The following is a 15,405-nucleotide window of genomic DNA, read 5'->3' on the forward strand; positions in this document are numbered from 1 at the left end:
GAAGACCAGGACAGAGTTCCAGGCTCCTGGTTTTGGCCTGGCTTAGCCTTAACTGTTGTGGGCATGAACCAAAGGACGGTAGATGGCTGTGCTTTTCAAAAAGAAAACAAATAAATAAGGCAGTGAGAGCAACTAAAAGAGTAAACAAAACACCTACAGGTAACATTTTTACCAAAAACCAGGTGAAAAAACCACCCCTGGAGCTCTAGAACACTAATGGGCAGGGCCAAAGCAAGGTAGCAACAAGAAGGGAGATAGAAGGTGTCTATGCAGGTGAGTGTGACAGGGCAGGTGCTGGCAGAAGTGGAGGTGAGAAATAAAAGAGGCACGGTGAAGCTCAAAAGCGCCAAGGAGCCCAGAATCATCAAGTGGTCACCCAAATATTCGGGCCCTATTGGAAGAGAGCATGAATTTAAAAACCCTGATGAAGCTGAGAGGGGGCCAGGCAGGAGGGCCCCTTTTTCAACAAGTGAAGGGAAAGTCCCATGTAGGACCTGATAGCTCACAGAAACACCTGGGGAATGGTCTTTAGCAGATAAAAGGCCAGGCCCTGCAGTGAGACAGTAGAACACAGGATGTGTGTTGCTGGCTAAATACAACAGTAGTTTTAATCACCTGAAAATAGCTACTCTGGCTGCTCAGGCTGAGCAGCATTACTAAAATTGAGATAACTAGACATCGCATGCCACCAGGTGTGATGGAAGAGGAATTGTACCCCCTGATAAAGAAGTATTTTTGGCAAACAATTATGAAAACTTGAATCATACATAGCTTCTAGCTGTAACTTTTAATTTACAGGAAATAATGGAAGAAAGGAACATACTAAGTGATACCATAGGAACTTAATTAGTCAAATGTGAGAAATTACACAGGAAAAATAACATGGTCTGTTAAACAAGTAAATGGCATGGCCACAGGGAATGAGGGGGAGGAAAAAGAAAAAAGGACCAAAGACAGGACAACCAAATGAAATATGTGGATTTTGGTTGGATCTTGATTTGAAATCACCATTGTTTAAAAAATTTTTGTTTTGGGGATAACTGGGAAATAGTGAATATGGATTGAGGATTAGGCTGTACCAAGGGATTAACATTAATTCTGTACGGTGTTTTCTTTAAAAAAAATAAAAACCTTAATCTCTTAGAGGTACTTAGAAAAGTATGTACCAGTGAAACAATACGATGTGTGGGATTTACATTAAAATATTACTCACTAGAACCAGTGGATGCAAGATCACTCTTTCTCTCTGTCTCTCCCTTTAGAACTCTGCCTTTCAAATAGATAAATCTGCCACCCATGTGGGAGATCCAGAAGCTGCTGGCTTCAGACTGGCCCAGCTCCAGCTGTTGTAGTTATCTGGGGAGTGAACCAGCAGATGGGTGATCAATCTTTCTCTCTCTATCTTTCCCTCTCTATTTAACTCTTTCAAATGCATAAAGACATTTGAAAGGCAGAGTTAGAGAGGTGGAGGCAGAGAGAAAGAGAGAGAGAGAGAGAGAGAGAGAGAGAGAGAGAGAGAGAGAGAAAGAGCTTTCATCCACTGGTTCACTCCCCAGATGGCCGAATGGCCGGAGCTGTTCTGAAACCAGGAGCCAGGAGCTCCCTCCAAGTCTCCCACGAGGGTGCAGAAGCCCAAGGACTTGGGCCATCTTCTACTGCTTTCCCAAGCCATAGCAGAGAGCTGGATCTGAAGTAGAGCTGTCGGAACTCAAACTGGTGCCCATATGGGATGCCAGCACTGCAGGTGGTGGTTTTACCCGCTACGCCACAGCGCTGGCCCCTAAAACTTTTTTTTTTTTTTTTTTTGAGTGTATATACACAGGGGCCAGCGCTGTGGCGCAGTAAGTTAATCTTCTGTCTGTGGCGCCAGCATCCCGTATGGGCGCCGGTTCTAGTCCTGGCTGCTCCTCTACCAATCCAGCTCTTTGCTATGGCCTAAGAAAGCAGTAGAAGATGGCCAAGGTCCTTGGGGCCCTGCACCCGTGTGGGAGACCAGGAAGAAGAAGCACCTGGCTCCTGGCTTCAAATTGGCGCAGCTCCCACCGTTGGGCCATTGGGGAGTGAACCAACAGATGGAAGACCTTTCTCTCTGTTTCTCCCTCTCACTGTCTTGTAACTCTACCTCTCAAATAATTAAATAAAATCTTTTAAAAAAAATCTAAAAAAAAGAGACAATTTAAAATATACAACTGCTATGCTAAAACCCATGGAAACACAAGAAGCAAACAGCAAGAGGAGTTATTTTTAAATGCCTGTAATGAATTTTTCAATCTTTTTTGGGGGAGATAATTGTCATGTACTTTAGGTTTGCCTAAAGAAAGACAAAAATAAAGGTTACCATCATTTAAAAATGTTATAAGAATATGCTTTTCTGAGCTTTTGACAATTTTCAGCATTCTGCAGAGAATACTACCTCTAGCATGGGACACCCAGGCCAGGTGTCTGGGTCTGGTATCATTCTTCTGAACATTCCCCCCTGCTGCTCCAACGGGAGACAAACCACATTTCCAAGCTTGTTAAATTATTACCTAGGAAAATTTTGGCCATTTCCCTGCAGTCACATTTTCCAGTCATTTTACTCTCATGTTTACAGACCTGCTGGTAACTGTCTGCCAAGGTCCAGGAGGGACTTGGCTCTAGGTAATCATTTTTTTCTTTTCAATTCTGACATCTCTATGAGTTAGGTATTATACAATATTGTTACAGCCTACTTTTTTTCTGACTCATATTACCCAAGAGACAATACCGGAATGAACTTGGACTAGAATTTTTATAGCGTGCTGACTTTTCTAAAGGTTTTTGCTGCCTCTTTTTCTATGATCTGTGAAGGTCCTTTTCCTGACAGTATCTTATCCGAAAGGTTCAAGTGTCCTGCATGTATTTCTACAATTTTCTTAGCCCCAGACAATTACTGTAATGAGAAGTGCATACCTGACCCTATTTGGCAGGTTAAACCACTGTGCAGGTCAAAGCTGCCTCCTTCCTTTCTGTTCTGTCTGCATTATACAGTTTGCATCTTTGTTTGTTCTCCATGTTGACAAATGTAAACATGTCATTTTCCTGAGTGACTGAATTGCCCTGAAACCACATAAAAATAATTACAAGTATGCAAATGACTTGGAAAACAGAAACAGGAATATTGAGCCCATTGTTAGGATAGTAAGAGGCAGAATTGTGAAAGGAGGTCTTATTTCTCGTTTCCACATTCACATACACACTCCATGTTGCAGGAGTGGGAAACCCTTCCTATTCTACCAAGGACTTGCTGAAGCGACCAAGAAATCATCTCAGCCTTCTCTCTCTACACGGAAGTCAGAATACTTCTCACCTGGCTTGTGTGGTTGTATAGAGAGTAAAGCCACTATATGGATGCTGGTTCATGTCCGGTTGTTCCAGTTCTGACCCAGCATTCTGCTAATGCCCTGGAAAAAGCAGCGGAAGATGGCCCAAGTGTTTGAGTCCCTGCCACCCACGTGGAGAACAGGATGGAGTTCCTGGCTCCTGGCTTTGGCCTGGCCCAGCCCTGGCTGTTAGGGCCATTTGGGGAGTAAACCAATGGATAGAAGACTCTCTTTCTCTTTCCCTCTCTCTCTCTCCTCCCCCAACTCTTTCAAATAAAATAAGCAGAACTTTAAAAAAAAGAATACTTGTCACAAACTATGACAAAATGATGATTAAATTATTTTTGGTGAATCAGTTTGATCTCTTTTATAGAGGGATGTCAGGTAAATGGCCAGCAAGGTATGAAATTATATGTTTTGGTGAGTAATTACAGGGAGTTATACAGTTCTCAAAGGCACAGTCCAAACTGTTTCTACATCAGGTAGCAAAATAACTGGTAAGGAGGTTATCTGCTCTGACTCCTTTAAAAGTCTGGAATTCCTTAACATACATTTGCTGACAAGACGTGTTACATTTCCTTCTAGCTCAAAATAGAGTAAGCGTACAAGTATCAAAGACTAGCTAACAGGAAGGAAAAACACCCTAAAAGTCCAAGCTGATCAGAGATGTAAATCTGTATTCTTGAACGTCAGCAGCAGTGGACTGACACTGGGGGAATGTACGAACATGGAGAAGGAGTGAGGAGGACTGATGAAAGCACATAACAAACAGGTTTCCAAGGGGAAACTAAGAGAGGAAATGACTCAACCGCAGATTAGAGAGAGAATTCCAGTTAGGTGAGTTGTAGGTGATAATATGGCTTGAGAGAGTTTATTACCTACAGAGTCCAAGATTCTAGAAGCCCACTGCAGAGTGTCCTCAGGAGTCATAGACACAAAAGATAACATTAGTAAAATATGAACATTTTTCCAACAGAGGAAAAAAATCTTGATGTTCTTTATTTTTAATACTTTGGGAAGTTCGTCACTGAATCTTAAGAGACAGCTGGTTTGGGGCCAGTATTGTGGTGTAGCAGGTAAAACTGCCGCCTGTGATGCCAGTATCCCATATGGGCACGGTTCAAGTCCTGGCTGTTCCACTTCTGATCCAGCTCCCTGCTAATGCATCTGGGAAAGCAGTGGAAGATGGGCCAAGTCCCTAGGCTCCTGCACCCACATGGGAGACCTGGAAGAAGCTCCTGGCTCCTGGCTTCGGCCTGGCCCAGCCCTGATCATAGTGGCCATTTGGAAAGTGAACCAGAGAATGGAAGCCCTCTCTGGAAATCTGCCTTCCGGGTCTCCCACGTGGGTGGCAGAGGCCCAAGGACTTGGGTCATCTTCCGCTGCTTTCACAAGCACACTGGCAGGGAGCTAGATCAGAAGAGGAGTAGCTGGGACCCAAACTGGCATCCACATGGGATGCCAGAGCTGCAGGTGCCAGTTTAACCAGCTGTGCCACAGAGCTGGCCCCATAAAATAAATCTCAAAAAAATGATAGACAGCTGGTTTAATGGCAGTAAATACTAACAAAAATGAGTAAAAGGAAATATTCATAAGACTTTAGCCTAAATTTATTCATTAAACAGTTGTTTAGGATACATCTTGTTCCACATACTGCAGGTAGGTACAAGTACTAATAATGGAGGTGTGGGGGCTGGAGTTGTGGTGTAGCGGGTTAAGCCGCTGCCTACAACACCAGTATCCCATATGGGAACTGATTCAAGTCCTGGCTCCTCCACTTCTGATTCAGCTCCCTGCTGATGTTCCTGGGAAAGCAGTGGAAGATGGCCCAAATGATTGGGCCCCCACCCATCTGGGAGATCCAGAGGAAGCTTCTGGCTTCTGGCTTTGGTCTGACCCAGACTGGGCATTGTGGTCATTTGGGGAGTAACCAGTGGATGAAAGATCTCTTCCTCTCTCTTTCTGTAACTCAGCCTTTCACATAATAAAAAATTTTTAAAAACATTTATTTTTACTTATTTGAAAGGCAGAGTTACATAGAGAGAGAAGAAGAGGCAGAGAGAGAGAGAGAGAGAGAGAGGTCTTCCATCCACTGGTTTACTCTCCAATTGGCTGCAACAGCTGGAGCTGTGTGGAGCCAAAGCCAGGAGCCAGGAGCTTCTTCCAGGTCTCCCATGCGGGTGCAGGGGCCCAAGCACTTGGGCAATCTTCCACTGCTTTCCCAGGTCATACCAGAGCTGGATTGGAAGTGGAACAGCCGGGACTCAAACCGGCACCCAAAAGGGATGCTGGTACTGCAGGTGTCGGCTTTAACTGCTATGCTACAGCTTTGGCTCCCAAGAAAAAAAAACTTAAAAAAAAAAAACCAAAAACAAACAAACAAACAAACAAAAAACACAATAGGCCATGGGTCCTCAAAAAAGAAAGCTGTGATCTTTTAGATAAATGACTCTATGGTTTGGGAAGAACATCACCAAAGACTGCATTATTTTTCTAAAAGAGATTTCTTTCTTTCTTTGGAAGCCAGAGTGATACAAAGAAAAGCAGAACCAGAGAGAGAAAGATATCTTCCATCTGCTGGTTCACTTCCTAAATGGCTAAGGCTGGGTCAGGTCTGAGTCAAGAGCCTCAAAGTCCATCCCAGTTTCCCTTGTAGTTAGGCAGGGGCCCAAGCACTTGGGCTATCCTCTGCTACTTTCCCAGGCACATTAGCAGGGAGCTGGATCAGAAGTGGAGCAGCCAGGGCTGGAACCAGCACTCTTAGGGGATGCCAGAGTCACAAGTGGAAGCTGAACTTACCACACCCAAAGATTATATTAGTGACATTTATACAACCACAGCTAGGGCAGGCATTTGGCATAGTATTTAACATACCTCTTAGGACACACCTATATCCCACTCTGGAGTGTCTGAGTTCAAGTCCTGGCTCCACTCTTAATTCCAGCTTCAAGTAGTTGGGTCCCTGAAGCCCATGTGAGAACTCTGGATTGAGTTCTGGGCTCCTGGCTTCTGTCCGACTCAGCCCTGGGCTTTGTGGGTTTTGATGGGGATGAACCAGGGGATGAAAGCTCTTTATCTTGTGCAAGGGTATATAAACATGTCAGACAGGAATTCCTGATATTTTAAGATAGATATAGACAGGATACTGAAAAAGCCAGGGTGGTTAGTACCAAGCACTTTACTTAAAAGTAGGCTGGAGGGGTGGGTGGGTATTTGACATAGCAGCTGGGACTGTGGTTGGGATGCCTGCATCCCATATTGGAATGCCCTGTCAGAGCCCTGGCTCTACTTCCAATTTCAGCTTCCTGCCAAAGTGCACTTGGGAAACATCAGATGATGGCTCGAGTACTTGGTTTGCTGCCACTCACGTGGGAGACCTGAATTATGGACTGGCCCAGCACTGGCTGTTTTGGGCATTTGGAGGGCGATTCCACAGACAGATCTCTGTCCCTCTGCCTTTTAAATAAAAATGAAAATAAATAAAAATTAAAAATAAATAAAATGAGAATGGAAACTGTGAAGGCAGAGATCATGCATGTTTGATTTCACGGTGAATGATCAGGGACCAGCAGAGCATCTGAAAAATGGTAGCCAATTAACAATTTTTAAAAATAAATAAATGAGAGAAGCAAAAATTTATGGAGTACTCATTACGTGCAGGTGTTACTTTCATGTTTCATGATGATTACTGAGTAGCATATATAAACAATTTAAATAGACTATAATAAGATGGATGCTATCTGACTTATGATGGCTAGACAAGATTTTTTTGACATTATGAAGGCGTGAAGGTGATATACATTCAGTAGACACTATACTTTGAAATGCTGAATTTTGACCCTTTCCAGGCCAGTGATGTACATGATACAATACGTGCAGCTCCTAGTCAGTCATACTATCACAGGGTACACAGTTGCTAAGAGAGGCTCAGCAAGCAGGGGTACTCCATTCAGCACAGTGGTACTCCTGAACTTTCTGTGATATGAGCCACCTCTCCCCCAAGGAATAGGACTGAATAAAGAGGTTCTATCTAGCCACTTTAAAAAAATTGTATTTAATAATATGGACAAATAGTTCTTAATATTACTACAATCTAAGATCTCACTTTATGCATAAATAAAATATGGCAGCATGGGTAGTTACGTCTAAGCTGTTTTCCATTAAACTATAGTAACAAGGCAAATGATGTACCACTTTATCTTTTTAAAATGCAAACCAAATGGTGCATCAATAGTGGAACTTTTGTTAGTTTTTGTACAAGAAAAAACATTTTAGAGATGCAACTAATTGTACACCCAGTTTCCCTGCATGGCTGTAATTACTGGCCCTCTTTTCTTTATATGCTGTTAAAGTATCTTTGTCCTTTTTTCAACAAATGATCACTAGCTGTATTAACGATTGGAAAGTTCGTTAGGATATTTCCTGGGAAACTAAGTACGTAAAAATTACACGACTGTACTTATACACACTTACCTTTTATGTCTATATTATATTCATTCAACCATTTAATGACCCAGGAAAACATCTTTAGCCGTCCACCCAGGATTTTAAGCTATATTCATGCTGCTTTTATCTTTTATTTAGATCAAAAGATTGTTCTTGCGAGCTCATTCAGTTCTAAAACGTAACCCATCTCCTTCAAAGTTATCTTTTCCTTTCTAGCCACCATCGTCAAAATCCAAAGGATCTCACTACCTCCTCTTCTCCTCCCAAGGGGGAAAAAAAAACGGTGGTGTCCAGCTCCCCTCCCACCCGCTAAACACGCCCGTCCCAGGATAGGGAGCAGGCTGGCAGGCTACCCGGCGCCCAGGAGCGCGACCGACTCGGGCAGCCAGTCACCACGGCCGCCAAGATCCGGGCGACCTGCCAGAAACACAACGGCCCCCAATCCCGGGAACTGACTGGCGCTCAGAAACCGGAGACAGAGCGAGCGACAGGCAGAGAGAGAGAGAGAGCCCCGACCCTGCGGGACCGCCTGAAACACGCAAGGAATGCAACAGAAACGTCAGGAATTCCGGGTGGGCAGCAACCGGCCAGAGCGATCAACCAAGTTCAAACCCAGCTCCGAAGGCAGGCACGTGTCTGAGACCCTCGGGCTGGGGAACGGCTCCCGGGCACGGTCTACGAACAGGAATCTGACAGTCGCGCGTTCAAGGCCCAACGGGCTCCCCAAAGTGGGAGCTGGAGCCCCAGCTTCGCGGTAACCCGCGTCGGGACGCTCGGCGCGGGTCTGAGGGCGGGCCTGGGGGAGGAGCCGAGCTCCTTCCCCGCCCCCTAACACCGCCTCTCCGCGGCCGGACGGCGTCCTCAGTGCGCCTGCGTAGGGTGAGGCCGCACTCTATTTGGCCATTAAGCGTGCGGCGGCGGCGGCGTTCTGTACCCGGCATGCCGTGCGGGCGCGGCGATCCTACGTCGATCCCTTTTCCAAGCCTGCCTCCTTTCCCCCCGCCCGCCGCGGCCCCCCCTTCCCCTAAAGTGAGTGAGTGAGACCGGCAGATGGAGGAGGGACTGTAATGGCGGCGGCCGGCAGCTCCCTGCTCTGACCCACGGCAGGCACACAGCAACGACCCCCTCCCCGCCCCTCTCCCGGCCGGCCTCCGCCCCGCCGCCAGCGCGGGGCCACCCTCTCCGGCCCTTCCCCCGGCAGTCGGCGTCTCGCCCTGCGCCCCGGCCGGGGCCCCACACACAATGGACGAGCTTGCCGGAGGCGGTGGTGGAGGCCCGGGGATGGCGGCCCCTCCCCGGCAGCAGCAGGGACCTGGGGGGAACCTGAGCCTCTCGCCGGGAGGGAATGGAGCGGCGGGCGGCGGGGGTCCAACGGCCTCCGAGGGAGCGGGTCCCGCGGCAGGCCCCGAGCTGTCCCGGCCGCAGCAGTACACTATCCCGGGGATCCTGCACTACATCCAGCACGAGTGGGCTCGGTTCGAGATGGAGCGAGCGCACTGGGAGGTGGAGCGGGCCGAACTGCAGGTACCTCGCTGGGGTCGGTGTGCGGGACGGCGGCGGCGGCGGCGGCGGGGATCCCGGCCGGGGGGGTGGGGCCGGGCTCTCCGCCGCCGGAGCCCGCGACTTGGGAGGCCGGGAGGCACCTACCTGTGCGGCTCGGGGGTGCGGGTCCTGGCGTCGGCTCTTCCTGGGCCCCCCTCCCCCTTTCCCGCAGAAGCCCGTTCCCCAACCCTCACTTAGCTACGCGGTACGGGCTTGCTCGGGGCAGCCATTTTGGCTTTTAGTATGGCGTCTGCGGGGGCTCCTCCGGAGGCGGCCTGCCCGGGCCTCGGGGACTTGGGGCCGAGCTCCTCTGTGCCGCAGAGTCCGGCGTGGGGCCTCTGGACCCCGAGTTTGCTCTTGTCTGTTCCTCGTGAGGTTGCGACCCCGAGGAGAGGGCCGGAGTGAGCATCTTCCCACCTTTTTCTCCGGACACCCCCACTCCTTCCCATTTGACTCGGGTGGCCCCTTCCCGCGACTTGGTGGGCACTTGCCCCTTGACAGGCACGCTTCTTCCTCGGACTGCCCCCAAGCACAGTGACTGGCTGGCGGCTGACCTGCGAAGTTTCCGTTCCCCACCGGCAACTCCTCAGTACTTTCTTACCTGGGATGCTGCTTTACTCTCCCGTGGCTTCTCTGTAGTTCCTTACTTAGTGACTCATCAACGCTTTGAACACCGGACTTGGCTTTTCAGAGTACCTTTCGCTAGACGTCCCCCTCTCAGCCCCGAGATTACCGCTAGAAAGCCAAACCAGACTAAGCTGCTGGATTTCGGAAGCGACTGAGAAGACTGAACATTTTTACTTGAAGTGAAGCGTACTTCTCTGACGTTACTGACTCATGCAGGAGAAGCCGGCTTAAATGTCCTGAGGATCCTTCCTCTTACTGTGACCCTTGGATAGGCCGCGTTATCTAGCTTTTGGAACATACTGGTAGTTGGGGGCTCCTGTCTCGCCTTTCAAAACTGTTGCACGTTGTTGAAAGGGTTATTTAACTTTTTTGAATAGTTGTGTGTAAGCCCCTTTCTAGGGCAGATTTAGGTCCAGAGGAAAAACATGCATCTAAATAGTGTTGCACCTGTTCTTCAGGCTGTTAATATATTTAGGATGCAAGCGGTGTTGTGCCTTGTCATATATGCCTATGGTGCATATAGTTAGGAAAACAGTGTTGAAGGAAACTGTGCTTTGCTATACTATAGGGCTTTAAAAATACAGCTTTCAAAAAGCTGAGGTCTGTGATTTCTTTTAACTTGAGTGCAGCCTTCTCTAAAATACTGAGATTTGTAGAGTTCTGTTGGTGTATAGCTACACCGTGCTGGGAACTTAATTTTCTGTGTGAGTAGAGTGAAGCTAGTAAAAACAATTATCTTAAAAAATTGCACTGAGGCTTGGACTCACTAAATTATATGCCACTGGGCCATGATGATTTTTTGACCTTTGTTGTACACAAGCTTTGATTTTAACACTTTGCAAGTTAACAGTTGTACTTGTTACTCATAAGCTTCCTTCATGTTACGTAGCTGAGGAAAAGTTTTACTGGTGTTTAAGTTAATAAAACCTAGACACTGATGAAGTCTATATTGCCTGCCCTAGCTCTTGTTTTTCCTTCCAGTTCTCTTCTTAGCAGCAACAGAAAAGTACTTTAAGGAAGATTGCTTTTGCTCCCTGGCTTGAAATTGATCAGCTACTCATACAGTAGTTCTGACAGCTGTTCTAAGTTTTTGTTTGCTTGTTTGGAAGAAGTCTGACTGTGTCTCTGGACCCTTCATTTTTTCATTGTGTGACACTGATTCTTTTGGAATAAAATGTTCATGATTGTCTTTGTGTAGGGTGTGTGGTGTGTGTTTGTTTTTGGTGTGTGTGCTATATATTTATTTAAAATGTATTATTGGCTTAATAAAGTTTCAGGTTTGTGTCTGGAGTATTGAATTTGCTTTCGGTATCTTCAGTAAGTTTGCTTTTAAAATGCGTATTTAAAATGGATGTAATGAATAAAAAACTTACAGGAGGGTTCTAGTGATGCATCAGTGGATTTTAACTATAAACTTAAAACTTATTTTTTAAAAAGATAGCATAGGAACAAGACAACTTACATGTTGTTGTATAAAGCCCTTGGTGCATCTGCACATATTTTTAAAGTGCCTATTATTAAAACTTCAGTAATGAACATGAAGAAGTTAGCATATGAGGGGTCTTTGAAAAGTTCATGGGAAATATATATTATGAAAAACTTATGCATGGATTTCAAAATTTTTCTTGCACCAAAATGCACTTGTCTTTTAATTCCAAGAACTTTTTGAAGTACTTTTGTATACTTGATTTTGATGTAAAATTTTAGTATGGAATCATTTTTCCAAGTTTTGAAAAATATATTAAAATGGGGCTTTGTAATATGATTCTGTTCAATATATAAAAAGTGGGGTATGTCTTCAAACTAGTTTATGTCCATGACACTTCCTTACCTTGGACTCTGATAAAGCGTTGATAGCAAGGCTCTAGGAAAGTGGTACTAAACAGGATCGCCATCAAGAATCACTTGTGGGCCGGCGCCGCGGCTCAATAGGCTAATCCTCAGCCTGCGGCGCCAGCGCACCGGGTTCTAGTCCCGGTCGGGGCTCTGGATTCTATCCCGGTTGCCCCTCTTCCAGGCCAGCTCTCTGCTGTGGCCCAGGAGTGCAGTGGAGGATGGCCCAGGTCCTTAGGCCCTGCACCCGCATGGGAGACCAGGAGAAGCACCTGGCTCCTGCCTTCAGATCAGCGCAGTGCGCCGGCCACAGTGCACCGGCTGCGGCGGCCATTGGAGGGTGAACCAACGGCAAAAGGAAGACCTTTCTCTCTCTCTCTCTCTCTCACTGTCCACTCTGCCTGTCAAAAAAAAAAAAAAAAAAAAAAAGATGCAGTCCTCTGCCTTTTCCTAATGAGATTGTGTTGATTTAGTCTAGGGCTTGAAGAAGTGGACTATTTGTGGGATTTTGGCAACTCCATGTTATTTAAAAATTATAATGGCAGATTCATTGGTATTATGACCTGGGTTTTGTTCCTGTTTTATAAATGAGAAGACAAACTTTGGTAGCCTAAATAACTTTTCTAAAGTCTTCCAATTATAAAGTGTTGCAGTTCAGATTCAAACCCAGGTCAGTCTGACTCCAAAGCCCGCGACCTTATTACCCAGTCTTGTAACTGCTAATATATAAACAAAATGCTTGTTTGTCAAGTATAACAATATGATGTAGTCCAGGAATTTCTTTTCTTTTTTTTAAAGATTTACATATTTATTTGAAAGGCATGATTAGAGAGAGAAATCTACCCACTGCTTCACTCACCAAATGGCTGCAATGGCCAGGGCTGGGCCAGACCCAAGCCATAAACCAGGAATTTCTTCTGGGTCACATGGATGCAGGAACCCAAGGACTTGGGCCTTCTGCTGCCGCTTTTCCCAGGTACATTGTCAGGGAGATGTATCAGAAGTGGAGCAGCTAGCACTTGAACTGGTGCCCATATGGGATGCCAGTGTCACAGGTGGTAGCTTTACCTGCTGTACCACAACATTGGCCCCTCAGGACTTCCTTTTCTTTTCTTTCTTTTTTAAGATTTATTTATTTGAAAGAGTTACATACAAAGAGGAGAGGCAGAGAGAGAGAGGTTCGATCCACTGGTTCATGTCCCAGTTGACCGCAACAACCAGAGCTGTGCCAATCTGAAGCCAGGAGTCAGGAGCTTCCTCCAAGTCTCCCCACACGGGTGCAGGGGCCCAAGCACCTAGGCCATCTTTCTTTCCCAGGCCATAAAAGAGAGCTGGATCAGAAGTGGAGCAGTGGGGACTCGAACCGGCTACCATATGGGTTGCCAGCACTGCAAGTGGCGGCTTTACCCACTGTGCCGGCCCCCCCTGGACTTTATTTTCTAAAACTACTGATAATAGAGCAAATGTAAACATTTTAATTAGGTTTTTATTTGCCCAGTCTGGCATACAAATTGATTATGCCTGGAGATCCTTTAATAGATGTTTTACTTAGGTATAGCTTGAGTTTTTCATTTTTAAAAGGGAAAATTAACTGTTGCCCTGTCCTCTTTGTATTGTCTGGGTTTTCAAAGGCTGGTCTAGAATAATAATTTCTAAGTCCTGATGCTTTTTTTCATGAAAAGATTTTTATGACTCTACCATGAAATTATTAAAAGGAAAAGTATAGTGATTTTTTTTCATAAAGATGTTTCTCTCTTTTTTTTTTTTTTGTCTTGTCACAGTATGTGATATTTCAGCACATGTATACAGGGTGTAATGATCAAATCAGGATAATTCACATATCTATCACAGACATTCAGTGTACTAAAGCTTCAAAATTCTCTCTACTAGCTATTTTAAAATATTGTCAAGTATAGTTGGCCTACTGTGCTGTAGAATGTTGAAAAGTTACTCATCCTGTTCAGCTGCGCCTCTGTACCCATTAACCATCCTCTCTCCATCCCCTCTCTGCACCTTTCTCAAGTTCTGGTAACCACTATTCTGTTCTCTACTTCCATCACCTCAACTTTTTAAGCTTCCTTGTATAAGTGACAGTATGGTATTTGTCTTTTTTGTGCCTGACTTATTTCACCTCACATAATGTCCACCATTTCTGTCCATGTTGCTGCAAATGACAGCAATTCTTTTTCAAGACTGAGTAATATTCCATTGTGTATTTTCTTTATTCATTCATCTGTTGATGGATACCTGGGATTGCAGATCTTGGCCATTGTGAATAGTACTGCAATAAACATTCTAGTGCAGTTATTTCTTTGACATACTGATTTCATTTCTTTCAGATAGAAAGCAGTAGTGGAGGCCGGTGCTGCGGCTCACTAGGCTAATGCTCCGCCTGCAGCGCCGGCACACCAGGTTCTAGTCCCGGTCGGGGCGCCGGATTCTGTCCCGGTTGCCCCTCTTCCAGGCCAGCTCTCTGCTGTGGCCCAGGAGTGCAGTGGAGGATGGCCCAAGTGCTTGGGCCCTGCACCCACATGGGAGACCAGGAGAAGCACCTGGCTCCAGGCTTCGGATCAGTACGATGCGCCGGCCACAGGGGCCATTGGAGGGTGAACCAACGGCAAAGGAAGACCTTTCTCTCTCTCTCTCTCTCTCTCTCTCTCACTCTCTCACTGTCCACTCTGCCTGTCAAAAAAAAAAAAAAAAAAAAGTAGTGGATCATATGCTGGATTATATGATGTTTTTATTTCTAATTCTTTACATAATCTCCATACTTTTTTCCATAATGGCTGAAGTAGTTTACATTCACGGATGCTGTATTTAATCTGGGATGATTATCTTTAGTACATTTTTGCTGCTGAGCAGTTTCCTCTTTCTAGTGACAATGATTATTAATTGAGAAAAAACATTTTTTTTGTTAGAATGAAGAGTCTACAACCATAGGTAAGCCCCTCTCTTCTTCCTCCCTTCTCCCTACTTTCCTGTTTGTATTCATCAGAGGGAGGGAGGTATTTCCCATCCCCTCATTCACTCCCCCAGATGGCAGCCTGGTCTGGGCCAGGCTGAAACTGGGAATCAAGAACTCTTTCTGGGTCTTCCAAATGGGTAGCAGGGGCCCAAGTACTTGGACGATCTTCTACTGCCATCTGAGGTGAATTAACAGGAACCTGGATTGGAAGCAGAATGGGTCGAACTCAAACCAGGCACTCCAGTGTAGGATATTGCATTGCAAGCCAAGGCTTGACTATGCCACAGTGCTGGCCCCACTTTCTTAAAAAAAAAAAAAATTAAGGATTTCTTTTTTACTTAAAAGAGTGACAGAAAGAGGTCTTCATTCTGCTGGTTCACTGTTCAAATGTTTGCAACTGCTGGGACTGGACCAGGCTAAGCCAGGAGCCTAGAACTTTCCCCAGGTCTCCCACATGGGTAGCAGGGACCCAAGAACTTAAGTCGTCCTCCACTGCTTTTCCAGACACATTAGTAGGAAGCTGATTTGGAAGTGGAGTAGCTGGGACTCTCAACTGGCACTCTGATGTGGGAAGCTCTTTTAATTCTGAGAAAGCCCCTAAAAGTTTACTTTTAGATTTCAAGTAGGGGGAATACCTAACCATACAAAGAA

At 45.8% G+C, this 15,405-nt stretch overlaps 2 protein-coding genes across 6 annotated transcripts in view; one reads left to right on the forward strand and one right to left on the reverse strand.

The window, feature by feature from the left end:
• AP4S1 (adaptor related protein complex 4 subunit sigma 1) overlaps window positions 1-10,155 on the reverse strand; it is a 50,489-nt gene extending 40,334 nt beyond the window's left edge. The window contains exon 1 of one of the 4 annotated variants that reach the window (XM_062205326.1): window positions 9,747-9,802. In XM_062205326.1, coding sequence (XP_062061310.1) covers window positions 9,747-9,778 — 32 coding nt within the window. In that variant the 5' untranslated portion in view covers window positions 9,779-9,802. Of the gene's footprint in view, window positions 1-9,434; window positions 9,630-9,746; window positions 9,821-9,930 lie in introns of those variants that run through there. The other 3 variants (XM_062205327.1, XM_062205325.1, XM_062205329.1) reach the window with 3 other exon arrangements.
• Window positions 8,727-15,405, forward strand: part of STRN3 (striatin 3) — a 104,460-nt gene continuing 97,781 nt past the window's right edge. Inside the window, exon 1 of one of the 2 annotated variants that reach the window (XM_062205323.1) lies at window positions 8,727-9,311. In XM_062205323.1, coding sequence (XP_062061307.1) covers window positions 9,030-9,311 — 282 coding nt within the window. In that variant the 5' untranslated portion in view covers window positions 8,727-9,029. The remainder of the gene's footprint in view (window positions 9,312-15,405) is intronic. The other variant, XM_062205324.1, reaches the window with a different exon arrangement.

This window comes from Lepus europaeus, chromosome 11 (genome assembly GCF_033115175.1).
Source record: "Lepus europaeus isolate LE1 chromosome 11, mLepTim1.pri, whole genome shotgun sequence".
NCBI lineage: Eukaryota > Metazoa > Chordata > Mammalia > Lagomorpha > Leporidae > Lepus > Lepus europaeus.